Source organism: Heterocephalus glaber, unplaced genomic scaffold (genome assembly GCF_053883595.1).
Source record: "Heterocephalus glaber isolate CG9 unplaced genomic scaffold, H.glaber_assembly_v1.0 deba00001442, whole genome shotgun sequence".
NCBI classification, from domain to species: domain Eukaryota; kingdom Metazoa; phylum Chordata; class Mammalia; order Rodentia; family Bathyergidae; genus Heterocephalus; species Heterocephalus glaber.
In genome coordinates, this window is record NW_028258296.1 from 42352704 (window position 1) to 42367800 (window position 15097).

General features: G+C 36.3%; 1 protein-coding gene across 1 annotated transcript in view; it reads left to right on the forward strand.

The window, feature by feature from the left end:
- The window catches only part of Ntng1 (netrin G1), a 327676-nt gene that overhangs the window by 278419 nt on the left and 34160 nt on the right, over positions 1-15097 (forward strand). The window contains exons 6-7 of the mRNA XM_087213204.1: positions 943-1110; positions 5608-5742. Coding sequence (XP_087069330.1) covers positions 943-1110; positions 5608-5742 — 303 coding nt within the window. The remainder of the gene's footprint in view (positions 1-942; positions 1111-5607; positions 5743-15097) is intronic.

Consider the following 15097-nt stretch of genomic DNA (forward strand, 5'->3'; position numbering starts at 1 on the left):
TAACAACTTCTTTCTTTGGTTGAGCTGCAAGAGAGGAGATCTAGTCACAGTCCATCCTCCCCAGGTGCACGCATCTTCTATTCTTCATCTCCCTGTCTGATTCTTACCACCATCACTCCTAAGCCCCAGAGGCATCTCTCACATTTCAGAGAGAAAATGGAAGAGAAATCTGGAGGTATAGTAACTGCCTAACCCTTTTTTTGTAGCATAAAACTTGAAAGAAAAAGGAAATCTTAAGCGTACTTCTTTTCATACAAATAATCTCTCCATTTGTTGTGTTTTCTCTTGCACATAAACATGCAGATTTGACTTGAAGAAAGGCATAAGAAAGCCATCTTCCCCTCTTAGCAGTGGGGGGAAAAAATAAAGCATTACATAATTATTGGGGAAAAACAAGATAAAGAATTGTGGTTGTCTGGATCCCTATGAAATTTGCCATGATTTCTATGAAATCTTAACTGAGTTACTGTCTTGCATAAACAATAGTGAGACAAAGGCGCCATGGGAGAATGGCAGATTCAGACCCTCAATGCTCATATGCTTTGCTCCCCTTTTTAAAGACTGCAAATATGAAGAGAAAATGGGGGAGATGTGCAAAACAGTGAAGTTTTCCTTGTGCAAAAATTAGACTTTTGCATCAATGGAAATCAAGCCTTCTCAAATTTTAAAAGGTGTACACCTGCAAATGCTTCTGTTCATCTTGTCTGCCAAAAATTAACAATCTTCAGTCATGTTCTGAGTGTCCGACCTTTCTGTCCTGCTTGAAACAGATGCCACTTCCATGCCAGTCTCAGCCACCTGCTCCCGCCATGTGTCATGCTGATTCACATATATGTGACGCCATTCCATCTTTTCTCCATTCCTCATTTTATCCAAGCATGTAGTGTGCTATTACTCTGCTACTGTATACACTCTGTATACATTTCTGTTCTTCCTTGCAAGACTGTGAATGCTTCGGCCACTCCAATCGATGCAGTTATATCGATCTGCTAAATACAGTCATTTGCGTGAGCTGTAAACACAACACTAGAGGGCAGCACTGTGAGTTATGCAGGCTGGGCTACTTCAGAAATGCTTCCGCACAACTGGACGATGAGAATGTGTGCATAGGTCAGTTCTATTATACTTTCAGCTTTTCTTCTGTGCCTTTTGAGCTATGGGGAGCAATCTAAGGTGGAGAGGCTAATGATTTGCAAAACAGCTGAGTCAGAACTTTCTCAATGGGACAAATATCCTTGTGGTAGACTTAAAATTCACTTGCACTGGTTGAAATAATACTGGGGGAGGGGGCTATATTGTGAATCCTTATGTTATTGCCTTAAAGATAATGATCAGAGAAATCATGTTTAAAAAATGAAGATTTTCAGTTTTTTCACTTTTTCTTGGATGAAATCATAAAACGTGGTAATTTTGATTTGATTTGATGGCCTTCAAAAAGGAAATTCAGTTTTAATTATAGATAAGAAAATTTGGGGTACTAGCTTATTTATATAATTGGGGATCAGCAAGGATTGGTGGATTTAAAATGTTGCCATTTGGAATTGAAAGCTACTAGCAATTGGTAATGTAGAAGTTTGCCTGACTTTTCCATCCATGGTAATGAAATTTCCTTTATTACATTTGCCACTAGCCCCTAAACAGGCATATCTCTCAACTAATTCTCTTAGCTTCCAAAGTACATGAGGCCTGGAAAACTGGGTCCTCAGTGGCCTCTTGAGAACTTCTTGCTGCTCCCCCAAAATGAGTACTGCTCCTGGGGAGAAAGCAAGTGCCCTTCTCACCCAAAATCTCCTGTCTTTTGCAGAGTGGAACCTGTCTTTAACAAAGGGAGGCTGATATAAAAATAAGAAACCATAAATGGAATTTCACACCATAACTTACTTTGTAGAACTGTATATATCTGAAATGCTGAATCTGTTACCACACTAATAGCTATACAAGTAAGCAATTTTAAAGGTAGAATTTTACATATAGGGACTATATTAAATTGAATATACAAAATGAAAATGACAGGTGATATTTTCATCAGAAAATGCAGTCCACCTGCATTCCTGGAATTGTTGCTTTCTAATTGGCCTGTCAAGGTCATGTAGAGTCTTGCCAACTGTCACATAAAACAGCTGTGTGATTTTCTTTGAATTCAATTAGGCCAAGTATACATAATACTATTAACGTCTACAGTATTTTCTATTTTTCAAAGATCTTCCTATTTATTATTTGTGAATTAGTGGAGAAAGTACTGAATTTAAAACTGGAGAGCTGGGTTCAAGTCACAGTTTGCTATTTAGTAGCTGTGTGCCTTAGGTAAGTCATTTGATCAGGTGGGATGCACAGGAAACACTTGCTCAACTGTGAACTGACCTGCAAACTTAACTTAATCCTCACTAACAAAACAGTAGGGTAAGTATTCCACTCATAATCTCCCCTGTTTGCTATTTGAGAAAAATAAGGCCAACAGACCCAAATCATACAGTATTAGCAAGAGCTTCCTGATTTCAAATACTGACACTCTCTCCTAACCACTGTGACATGCATAGCAAAGTTAAGCATGTCAGATTTTCACTTATATCATGCTTTTTGGATGACAGCAACAGTTCCAACATGAGCTTATGAACAGAAGCTCAATTGCTTTCATAGCACATGGGTTACAAAGATTTGAGGATATTAATAAAAATCAGAAGACATGTAGTTGTCTGAATTTTGAATGTAGGATATATTCAACTGAATGGCATTTGTAAAAATACATAAATGTCATGCTATAAATATGGAAACAACAGAAATGGTAAATAGGAACACAAGAATAAGGTTTGCTTATTTTTTCAAAATACATATGATTAAATTGTTTTACAATAGTTAACATTTTAAATGAATCAGAGAAAAAGACCTTAAAGAAAAAGATTGAGTATTGAATTTGAAAGGATATGCACTAAGTAATTCAGAGTTAATTTTAATATCATTTTTTCTAGAAAGCACTAATAAGAATGAATGGGTGTTTATCTAACTCATTTTCACAGAATTAGGCAGTAATCTTGGAAACTTTGAACTTCATCTAACTCTTGTCTGCATTAAAAACATTTTTAAGTGTTCCTTGCCAAGTCCTTAACAACTGGCAATGAAATTTTCCATGCTGCCTGTAAGGGAACAGCTCATACCTTTGAAAAATGTAGTCTCTGTTGAAATAGATGTTTTAAAGTATTTGCATCATTTTAGAGTGTGGCAAATATAAAATACAGCTGGCTAGTCCACATTGGCACCATAATTGCGGCTTTGTGATTCCTGGTGAATTTACACATTTTTTATACCAATTCCAGACACCACCGTGTCTCCAAAGATTCATGTAATTACCTTGTGATGACGCAAAAATTACATGAAGATGACATCCTTGCATGCTTCTGTTTCATATAAACTTCAGCATTAAGCAGGAAGCTAGAGGATACATAGTTTGTGACCTTGGGTAATCACTGTTAATAATCACGATTAACAAGCTTTGCATCTGAATGAAACACAGTTGCTGCTAAACATATCTCAAAGTTTTGATGTATTATTTTTAATTCTCCTTGAAACCAAAGATCACGTAATCAGAGGTATAAGACGATTTTAATATCTATAAATCAATTTTAGTGTAACTTTTTAAATAAAGCTCAGCAAAAGCATTTCATGTTGTTTTATAATCTAGGGGTTCTGTATATTCTTCATAGTTTTAAGGAATAAAATATGATCATCCAACGCTATTCCCATTACCCCACATCCACCATTAAATATAGCTCTGTAGACGATATTTTTGAAAAATTAAAATATTTGTAAGGTGGAGGGTAAAACCACATCTCCCCTTGTCATATGTTTCCATGAGTGTTTGAATAACATTATGCTTTTCAACTTTTCCTATGAAAAACCATGAATTGTACTATGGTTTAGAGATGTTCCACTGTTCCCTTGTTTGTTTTTTACTTTGTTTACATTTATGCATTTAAAATCTTATATTAATTAATTGTTATGGCTAATTAACTAAAACCGTATGTGAACTCATGTTGGCCAGATGTAATTCTGCTAACTGGTTTACATATGTTGGTGATTCATTGTTAACTTACACACTTTAAATAGTAACAGACATTTCACTGTTTTGGTCTAGGTACACACTTCTATATACATACTACAAACACTGAAAAAAACAGAACAAAATTACGATTTTAAAATATATTTGAAATATATATATATATTTTAAAAGAAGCTCCTATGTACACATGTACATTAGAATAGATAACATCACTTAAAATAAAATCTTAGTTATTAAGTACAAACCTAGTCAGGCAAAGAGGGGAGATTTTAGAATTTATTTATTTAGATTTTTATATACATATATCACTGTTAGTCTTACAATATTTGTTTTGTAAAAACATTGTTGTTAAAAATTTACTTACCCTGAAATAAATCATGATTTTAAGGCACCATACCTTGTTTAAAGAAATTATCTAGTCTGTAAAATATAAAGTTAGAGCAAAACCCATGTCCCTCTGTAATGATAAAGCCTGAATCTCCGTTGTTAATCTTAAAGAATTAAACTTGATTATATCAAACTAAAATTATTAGGACTTTAGTTGGTTAGTTGGTTGGTTGGTTGAACATACGATTTTTGTATGTATGGGTTTTAGCAAGAGAAGCTCTTAAAGGGCTCATTTTAAAATAATAGAAATTGAAAGATGAGAGGCATAATATGCTACCAGAGATTACACAATGGGTAATGAGGAATGGAGTTGTCTCACACGTGCTGTAAACTGCAAATTACCTGTACTACCCTTCCAGCTAATGGAAGCCTAAGGAATTCCCACTTTCGGTTCAAGCTTTAAATATAATAGCACTTCAGAAGTGAAAATATCATATATAAGAATGTGAAAGGAATCAAGAAAATATTCTGTTTACTTTTTATTATGCAAAGTTTTACTGTCCTGCCAAGCAGACATTATAAAGTAAAATAAGCATCTCAAGTTATATCTATGTTGAAATTTATCTAGGATTACAAAAAATTTTTTTTCTTTTGTGATTGTTAATGTAGGCCACATAAAGTTGTATTACCTGGCCTAGCAGTACAGTATCTAAGGGCTCATCACAAAACAGTATGTACATAGATAAGTTAAGGCACTATCTCAAATCATAAAGCAAAACTACCTTTGAGTGGGCAAAGTGCATTCACACTGCACTTCTAAAATGTTCAGCAGTTCTCAGATATTGAGTTTAACAGATAAGCCCATTTGAATAATTCAAAACAGATTTTACATTGATGGTGTATTGATTTATCCTAGAAATACAAACTTCTCATGGTGTGCATTAAACCATCTAAAAATAATCTAGCAAATGGAATCTCCATTATGATCTATTGCCAGTGAAAAGCATGATGTCTTATTCCCATGGAAGTTTTCAGTTGATTTCTTCCCATATCATAAAAATGATATGGTGGGAGGCTGAGGAAATAAATGAATGGTCCTGAAATAGACATATTTGCAAAGCATTTCATTAACAGACATCTTTCTTTAAGTAAGTGATGCTCCTGTGTTGATAACTTGCAAACCATGTGGACTTGTCTCCAGCCTGTGTGTTGTCTTGTTTCTACAGAGTGTTATTGTAACCCTTTGGGCTCAATCCATGATCGTTGTAATGGCTCAGGATTTTGTGAGTGTAAGACTGGAACAACAGGGCCTAAGTGTGATGAGTGTCTGCCGGGAAATTCCTGGCACTACGGCTGTCAACGTAAGTAACTCTGGGAGTTGCCCTCTGCCTGCTGCAGCATGGCTGATTTTGCTTGTGTAGGCTGGTGCCATGCGTGCAGCTTCTCAGAGCAGAAAAAGGCCCAAACCGCTGACAAGCTTTAAAGGCTATGTAGTGCCTTAGCCTACGTATAAAAGAGCAAATCTATCAGCTATCCAGCTGGCTTCTTTGAAGCTCATCTCAGTTCCCTATGACAGCTGGCACCACTTATATTGAAATATTGTATGGAGATCCATGTACCTGGCCAGACCATAAATTAAGTGGCACCATAGGAACCCAGCCTGGAAATCCTCACCACAAAATGAAGGGTGATACATATGTGGTTAATATATTTCTTGAACTGAAAGCTACCCTGGAGCACCAGAGTTCATAAATTCAATATCTACATAACTTAATACCACATTTGCTATTGTAACCCATCACTGAATCTTAACCAAAAATCTAAAGGTAATAAATCTAATGGATATTTAAATTTCAAGATAAAATAAATGACAAAAATCAATATTAATTTTAAGCCTTTCAGGTTAGGAAACATGTAGAAATGCTTAGACAGCTGCCATTTGGTTCAGCTTCATTTCTCTGGAGATTATCAGGTCTTCTTAAAAGCTTGTCAAGGGAGATAGCATGTCCGTGTGTACATGGAACAGAAATTTTAAAATCCAAGCAGAAACTTCCTCCTGTCATTCATAATTTTTTCTATTTTAAATTCTGCACCAACTTTCTATTCCACTTATACATAGATAACTAATATTAAGTAACTACAAGTCATATCCTGTATGGTAGAGCATACCAGTAGATAGTTATGCATACCACATATGTAATTTTTGATGTGTCATTATACCAGTTAAAAAGTAAAACAAAACCAGAAAAATATACTTTAACCACTTACCCTATTTAACCCCAAACACATAAAAATTATAACTTCAATACAATTTATATCAAAATTATTAAAGATACATCCACCATTTTTTCATGATCTTTGGAACCAGATTTGTGTTTTATATTTACAGAACATCTCTCTACTTTCTTCCCTCTTCCCTCTGATACACACTTGTGCTTTCCCTGAGTTGAATCCATCCTTGAGCTGGCCACATTAGTGTCAGAGATATTAATCTGACAACAAGCAACCCACACCAAGAAGGAAAGCAATGATAGAGTGGGACTCAAAGTGTCATGGGAAGTGATGTGCTGGGAATAAGCAAATATTTAGGTAAATGCCACTAAATGGGACCATGGTAGATTTCAGGAAAAGCCTGAAAATTCCAGAGCCAGGGCTCCAGTGCCCTGAGAGGACTTGCAAAGAGAACCATGGGGAACTGCAGTCCAAAAGTGACACAATTACTAACATCGTACCTTACATCCTATGAGTGGAACAAAATGAGTACACCATTTGAATGGTTCTGGGGTCATACAGACCTGGGTTTGAATCCTATCTCCATCCCTTAGTACCTGCAAGAGTTGGAGGAAATTACTTGGACTCTCTAAACCTAGTTTTCTTTGTGTGTGAAAACAAGGATAATAAAAAGACCTAACACATATGGTAATTGCGGAAATTATTAACAGAATGCTGCAAGAACCCGTGTGAAAAACACTTATAATATGTATTAGTGCAAAACTTGCAGCAAAATAGGCCCTCATTGACGCTATCAAACTGTATACCTACAGGATTCTAAAACAAAACCCTTGATTAGAGACAGGGATCCTACAAAAGGCTGAGGTAGAAATGACCTGAAAACTCATTGTGTGGCTTCAGCTGTGGAAATTAAATAACTCTGGGCTCATTGGTGAACTTTCTTCCTGTAAGGCCACCAATCCCATGCCTCATAAATACAAACTGGTCTCTCTGAACAAACAAGTGAAACACTTGAAAACCACCAGGATGAACGGTCTTTAGACAGCACAGAACAAATAACCCACGAAAGAAAACAGAAGTAAAAAAGGCTTCCAGGAGGCATGGCAGAATCAAAATTGGTGTTGATGTTCTCCAAAGAAGAATGAGACATTAAGAGAATTTTAAAAACAAAACCCTTTAGAAATCAAGAGAGGCAATAGCCAAGCTCCAGAGAATAAAGCTAAACCTTCTAAAGAGAAAGCAGCACTAAATGCTTCACGGAAAAGACGAAGTGTTAACCTTTACTACTAGTACCAAAAAGATTGTACATAGGTTTTTTGAATTTTTGATTTGATAGGCCAGAAATAGCTGTATGTTGAGTGAATGAGGCTGATGAGAAGATATTTTGCCTTCCTGGAGGGTACATACATGACACAAGTCCTGCATTGTTTGTTATAGCCACTAATTGCTACTTTTCTTTAACCAAACTAATGTGAATACTAATAGTATTTTCAGAAGAACTCATAGTTTGCATAATTGGATCAAACTTTAAAAATGTGATGGCATATTAAAAATTATTTTGGAAAAGAGCTATAGGGTATCACGAACTAAGCACACAAAGCTCGAAGGAGACTGAGATTTGGTTGCTAAGCCATGTTCTCTCATATCATACTATGGGCTCTTGGGAAGGTTCAAGACATAGATTACCAAGAACAGGGAAACAGGTTTAAGAGGAGGCTCAGTGGCCTAATCAATGAAATTTTTAATTTGTAATTAAAATAAATATCTGGAAAATACCATGATACAACTGCCAAAACAGATACTGTAGATACTACAGAAACACACAAACACACATGCACACACAAACACTCACAATTTAAAAATCGTTATTTTCAGGTGTCAGGTAAAAGAAAGTTTGGAGAATAAAACTTTATGGCTTAGATACATTCCTTTGCTGAGAATATACAATAACTATATTAGATTTCTACTACTCCTGTAACAAGTTACCAAAAATCTGTTGGCTTTAAACACCATACATGTGTTGTGTTACAGTTCAGTACTGTGAAGTCAATAAGGGTCGCACGAGAATGCCTCTGTGCTGGCTCTAGGGGGCATCTGCTTTCTTGTCTTCACTAACATCTAGAGGTCTCCTTGCATTCCTTTGCTTACACTTCCTTTCCTTCTATCTTCCAAGCCAGCAACTTTCCAACTCTTTGTGCCTTTACTCCATCATCACATCACTTCTTTCTCTGACTACAAGTAGGAAAAGGTCTTTATTTTTTTGTGGGGTTCTGGGATTGAACCCAGGGCCTCACACATGCTGGGCAAATGTTCCATTACTGAGATACTCCCCAGCATCTCCACTTCTAAATCCTACACAGATAACTTAGGGTAATCTGTGCATCTCAAGGCCTTTAATCTATCCACATGTGTAAAGTCTCGTTGCCACATGCGATAACAGGTTCTAAGAAGGAGAATATGGAGATCTCTGAGGAACCATTTTATACTATGTGCTACAATAATATCTAGAGCATTAACATTTAATGGTAAGGATAAATACATATGAGGGTGTCATGGAGATGGAATGCAACTCCTGCCTGGAATAATGGTATACAAGAGTGAAATGTACTCTAAGGAAATACATAATAGCATTAAAAAGGAGAGACGGAGGTCAAGAAGTAGACTTGTGGTGTGAACTAGAAGGTAAGACAGTAAAGTATTTTTCAGGCAAACCAAAGACCTTATTTAAAAAAGGCATTGTGAGAGTATATCAAAGACAAGCATTTGCAGGACATACTATTCAATAGAAAATTATATGAATGTTCTGTATTCTTCCAAAATAAGGGAATTAAAATATCAAGATACCTACTAAGAGATTTATTCTGCTAAAATTGTTTGGTGAGAATTTCTTCACCAAAAAACTGAAGTAGTCGATTGATCTAAGAAAATCACTGATTGACATTGTAGAGGCCAGTATCATATAAAGAAATAAATGCTACCAAAATCCCAATTTGTATTATCCCAGACCTTGAGAAAAAGTTTAAATATTTATGACAAAAAGGTAAAATTTTAGACTCCTTTAAAAAGTGTATGTGTATACACACATACACATTTTTTATAATAAAAGTGCAATTTTTCCCAATAGACTACAGAGAAAATGTAAGACATCAAAAGTAACCAACTTAATAATCCAACAGTCAAATTTATGAGGTTCTGATAAGCATTAATTTAGTCTCTACTCTGCGCTGGCCACTGCTGCAAATTTCTCCTTTAAAAAATTGCAAAAATACAGATGGTACAGAGCTACATGAATAGAGGCTCAAATGACAAAGACTCGGAACTGCTAGATAACACCCAAGTTTAATTCTAGATGACTGTATGGCATGAGTGGCAAAGAAGCCAAGATAATTTCAGGCTGAACAAAGAACAAAGGAGTTTCTAATCCCACCAAAGCATGCCCTGAGCAACCCATATCAAGTCTTGCCCTGTGAAACATGCTAAATGTAGAGAACATTGATGCAGGTGGCACCTCTTCTTGATGCAGGTGTTTTCATATAAAAGAGTTGGAGGTGTTTGGTAAATATATGCTTGGGCATCTTGCAGATGTCAGCTGGTACCTGGAGAGCTATGCTGTATCAGGTAGATCAGTTGGTTCAAGAAGATAGATGAAGCCCATCACTAGAAGAACCCTTTCCTCTAACTGTTGAAGAATACAGTGTGGAGTGCACTGGGTAATGAGTTCAAACAGAAGCTGAATGGGCTCCTATTAGTGATGCTTCTGAAGAGTTTTGGCTTAAATGGAATGTTCAGTGAAAAGCCCTCTGGGACCTCTTCAACTTTTCAACTCTGACTTTAACACAGGCCCATAGAGCTAAGGAAACGTGCTTTGGGAGTGCCTAACTCAGTTTCTATTAGTTGACACAGTTTGGGATTATTAGAAAAATCTTCTATATTCTAATAACTCTTCACCCACAGATATCAGCCTCTCATACTTATCACTACCCATGTTCTAGCCTCCAAATTCAGGTGCTAAAGACATATAACTCCATTTATTCCAGACGTTGTTTTTCATCACAGATCTTCTGTTACTATAATTCAGGATGAGACATTTCCTTTCTGTCTTCTTATTTTTTGTTTGTATTTCTTTTTTTCTTTCAGATCATTTTATTTATAATACATGTTTGTGGTATGTAATGTTTACATTCCTTGTGGGAAGTTGATATATGTGCATCTTAATTTCTTTTTTCATCTCCTTTCTCTTCCCTCTTTCCTCTTTCTATCCATCTCTCGATCCCCTTCCTTTTGTTTCTTTTTTTTTTTTTGATATGAGATTAACTTTTTTGAGCCTGACAACTTGTGATCGTGAAGATATTAAAGCAATGTTTCCAATTGCTTCTGTGAGATGAAGATTATACCTTCCTGGACAAATACCTTGCACCTAACTTGTAATTTTTCAATTGCCTCTAGTTGCTGTCTCTTCCAATTTGCAGTGTTACATTAAAATGTCCAGTTCACATTACGCCAGCTGACCTCACATGTTGAGTCCATTGACAGGCAGCATGTCTCTTAAGGAAGCGTGTGTCTGTGATGCTTTGGAGCATTCGGAGTCCCAGACATATGATTTCAGCCATTTGGCTCTTCTATCTCTACCACTAAATGCTGATCTCATCAATAAAATGAATAGCATCATTGAATGCAAGCTTTTAATTTCTTTGCTAGCAACTTGAGCACCAGTATTAGTTCTTTTGCTGAGCACCACATAGATGAGAGGGATGAATGATGAGTATTCAGAGAGAGCCCTTGATGTTTCTGCTGTACAGCTCCTGGTGCGGGAGGGCAGTGATACTTGAACACAGCCACCAGGGCCTCCCATAAGCAATTGAAAAAAGAAAATGTTAAGAAAACAGAATACAAGAAGTGGCAATTTGTTGACATTACAAATATACTGGTTAGTCTTCTTAGAGGGAAAGACTCATTTTGCCAACCAGAAAACCAAAGCCCTGGGTTGTCCCACTGGTGAAATTTCTGGATTCAGTAGAAAGATGCCACACCACACAGTGATGTTGGTCCTTTCCAGTTACGGATTTTATTTTCCCTTGATTCTGAACTTTAATTTGGAATTGTTAGAAGAAGTCCCCCAACCTCTAATATGTCAGGAACCTGGTGCCACCTTTGAGTGGAAGGATAAGGTATCTGGGCTTATGCTGTAGAAAGTACTGGAACTGTCCATACACTAAATGCTCCCCTCAGAGAAACTAGAAGAGGCAAAAACTGACAGAGCTGGCTTGACAGGAGTGAGTTTTTCAGAATACCTTCCACAGTAGGATCATATCCTAAATGCATTCAAACCCTGAAGCTCATGAATTGCTGAAGCTCAACATAAGATGAATACAGATAGTCCAGACTAGATAGCCATTCCAGCACCTCCTAGCATTCTGAGGCTTACATACAGGCCTGCTACTGAGCTCGGCCGTGCTCTTCCTGTACTAGAGATGTCCCTCAGCTCTAACCCAGAGCCCACTGGCCGTGCTTACTTGGCAATCCATGCTAATTTTCCCCTTTATTTGAAGAGAATATTGAGAATTAGCCAAGCTTAACTGTGAAGAGTGTGTAAAATGCCAAAGCTCATGAAAAGCTGCAGGCAAAATTTCTTCTACTTTACCGTAGATTGAATGCAGCAGCCTGGTCCTACCTGACAATAAGATGGTCGGGAGGCAAAGCAGAGATACAGTATGTGAAGCTCTTTCCTTACTTTAGAAAGAACATACATAGAATTTCACCTTTAGCCATTCTTTACACACTAGTGACCATATGTATGAATTTGTATGTGTGACAGTGAATATAAAAATCTTGTAAAGCTGTGTATGGAAAGACAATATCTAAGTGTGAAAATCAGTCCAAATGTAAGACAGCCAACCCCTGTGAAACTTGTAGAAGAAAATTTTCATGTAGGTGAAGGATCATTTTCCAGCATCTATTAGAACAGAATTTTGGAATAAAGCAGTCAGGGATAGACCATGGTGGGAAGTTCTTGATAACTAAATTCTAAGGAACCACACAGCAAGGAGAAAATGAGCCTTAGATCTGGTGTCAGTGATCTTCATTCTGAGTAACCACTACCATCTCCTTAAGGAATGAGTGCTTAACCTTAATTAAGCCCGAACCTTCTCCTTGCTGTTCCTTCTGTAAAATCCTGACCAGGCTTATGCTCTAAAATTTCTTCCCAGTTGAAACTCTGATCCTGAAATCTCACAAATGGTCTAAGCTCTTTGCATATAGGCCAGATTCTGAGAAATAATAGCTATTATTCTAGATGTCAGAAGTATTTATGCATTATCTCCTTCCACAAGAGAGAAAAGATTTTCCTCATTTTATTGATAGCAAAACTGAGATTTTTAAAGAGGGTAATTCCCCAACTCAAAACCCTGATTAGTGATACAGGAATAGTGATATTTATTGTTGGTCATGCTTGTGGTAGCATTTTATAGGATTTTGTCATTTTTTACTTTGCAGATGGAGACAGAAGCTTTGATGATTTATTCCAAACTTTTTTCTGCAAAGGGCCAGATAGTCCCTATTTTTGGCTCTGTGAGCCATACGGCCTCAGTCATAACTCAGCTCTGCTACTGCAGCACAAAATAGCCACAGACCACATTGACATGAGTCACATGAGTGTGGCTATATTCTGATCAAATATTATTAATGGTCAAAGAAATTTGAATTTTCTATGATTTCCATATGGCAAGAAGTATAGTTCTTCTTCTTTTGTTTCAATCATTTAAAAAAATGTAAAAACAATCCTAAGTTCATAGACCACAATAAACAGGAGGCAGGCTGAATTTGGCCTGCAAATCATGGTTTGATTCACTTCAAACTCACCCAGCAGTTAAAAATGAGGAAACAGAGGAGCTATTAAGTAAAATGGAGAGAATATGAAGCAGAAGTCAGGAAAGATCATAAGAAAAAAATACATTTCATTATAATCTCAACATGGATGTCACAGGTAGTTGATGCAATTGGTTCATATTTGCAAGGCCCTAATTGACCTTAAAAAAATGTTAGGATTACAAGAAACATGAAGGCTTTGACCATTTAATTTCCATAGCAAGATCACAGACATAGTCAAAGCCAACTATTTAAAGGTTTTAAGGGACAGCCAAGCCAATTTAGCATCAATTTAGGAATCAGCAACTAATGAAAGAAAAGTCAGGGTGGTCATAATATGATTGGGATTGCTCATGTTGGTGTGAGGAATCATTGTGTTGCATTCTGCAGGAACAACCTGTCACCTTGCATATAAACAGGAAGCTCTCCTAAAAGTTATAGTAATATAAAGCTACAACACCAAGGGTATAGGAAAAAAGACATGCAGAATATGTTGAGAATGCAGGTTTTATTTTCCACCATTTCCTTTAATATTAGAAGTAATTGTTCTGAATAAAGTGCAGGTCAGTTCTGTGAATCTCTTCCCTTCCTGCCTCAATGTGATTAAACCTATTAAACCTATAACATTCTGGATTCCCTACAAGAACAATGTCATGACCCATCCCTATTTAAATGCATATATGCTTTTCATCCCATCTTTGTCACTTTTTCTGTTTTTAAAAATTAAGGTCATCCTTCAGTTAGCCATTGCTGCAAGGTAGGAAGTAGAGACCTGTGTAAATGCAGAGCAGTTGATCATTGTTATATAAATTCCAATACAGTTGGATTTCATCTTGACTGGATATTGCATCCTACCTCAGTTGCTGACTCATCCTCATAGTACTCTGGATCATTCAAAGTCTGTGTGATGTTCACTTTAAAAATGGAAACCATAGCTAATGTATTTTTTTTAACAATATTTGTTTCCCCATTCTGAAAAAGCTTAGGAGTAACATTATATATTGTAGTTACTTTTTCTGAGCTACAACTCTTTTTTAAAAAGTGGGCATGTGACTCAGAGTTGAAACACTACAAAAATAATGAAATATTGATGTAATTGTTTATAAGAATTACATTTAGCACTCTTTTTAATTAATATTGTTAACCCTAAAGTACTTACTTAGTTCACGTGTTAATTTGTATTCATTGTCACAAAAATCAATATGTGGAGCACTACGTTGTTCACATGGATTTTGAACAAAAAAATATAGTTTGGGAATTTACGGGAGGGCTTGTTCCAAGATAATTTGGTATTTTATTAGAGATGTAAGTCAGAGGACACAGTCACTACATTTTCTATGATGTTGCTGACTCAGCTTTTTAAAGGCGCCATCTGAGAAGTGTTCTTTCCTAAGATACTGCACCGTTGTTCTTTCTAATTAAAATTGCTGAATTTGCAACAAGGATGCTAAGCTATACAGGGACACTATGTATGAATTCCAACTAAAATGATTAGGCCTTCAAATTTTTGAAGTAATAATTTTACTAAAGACTGTCCAGAGTCTTGTCACGGAAGGGTTTGTGCTTCACTTGATAGAAACATCTAATAAAGCATGATTAAGTCAGTCATGTTCAACACAT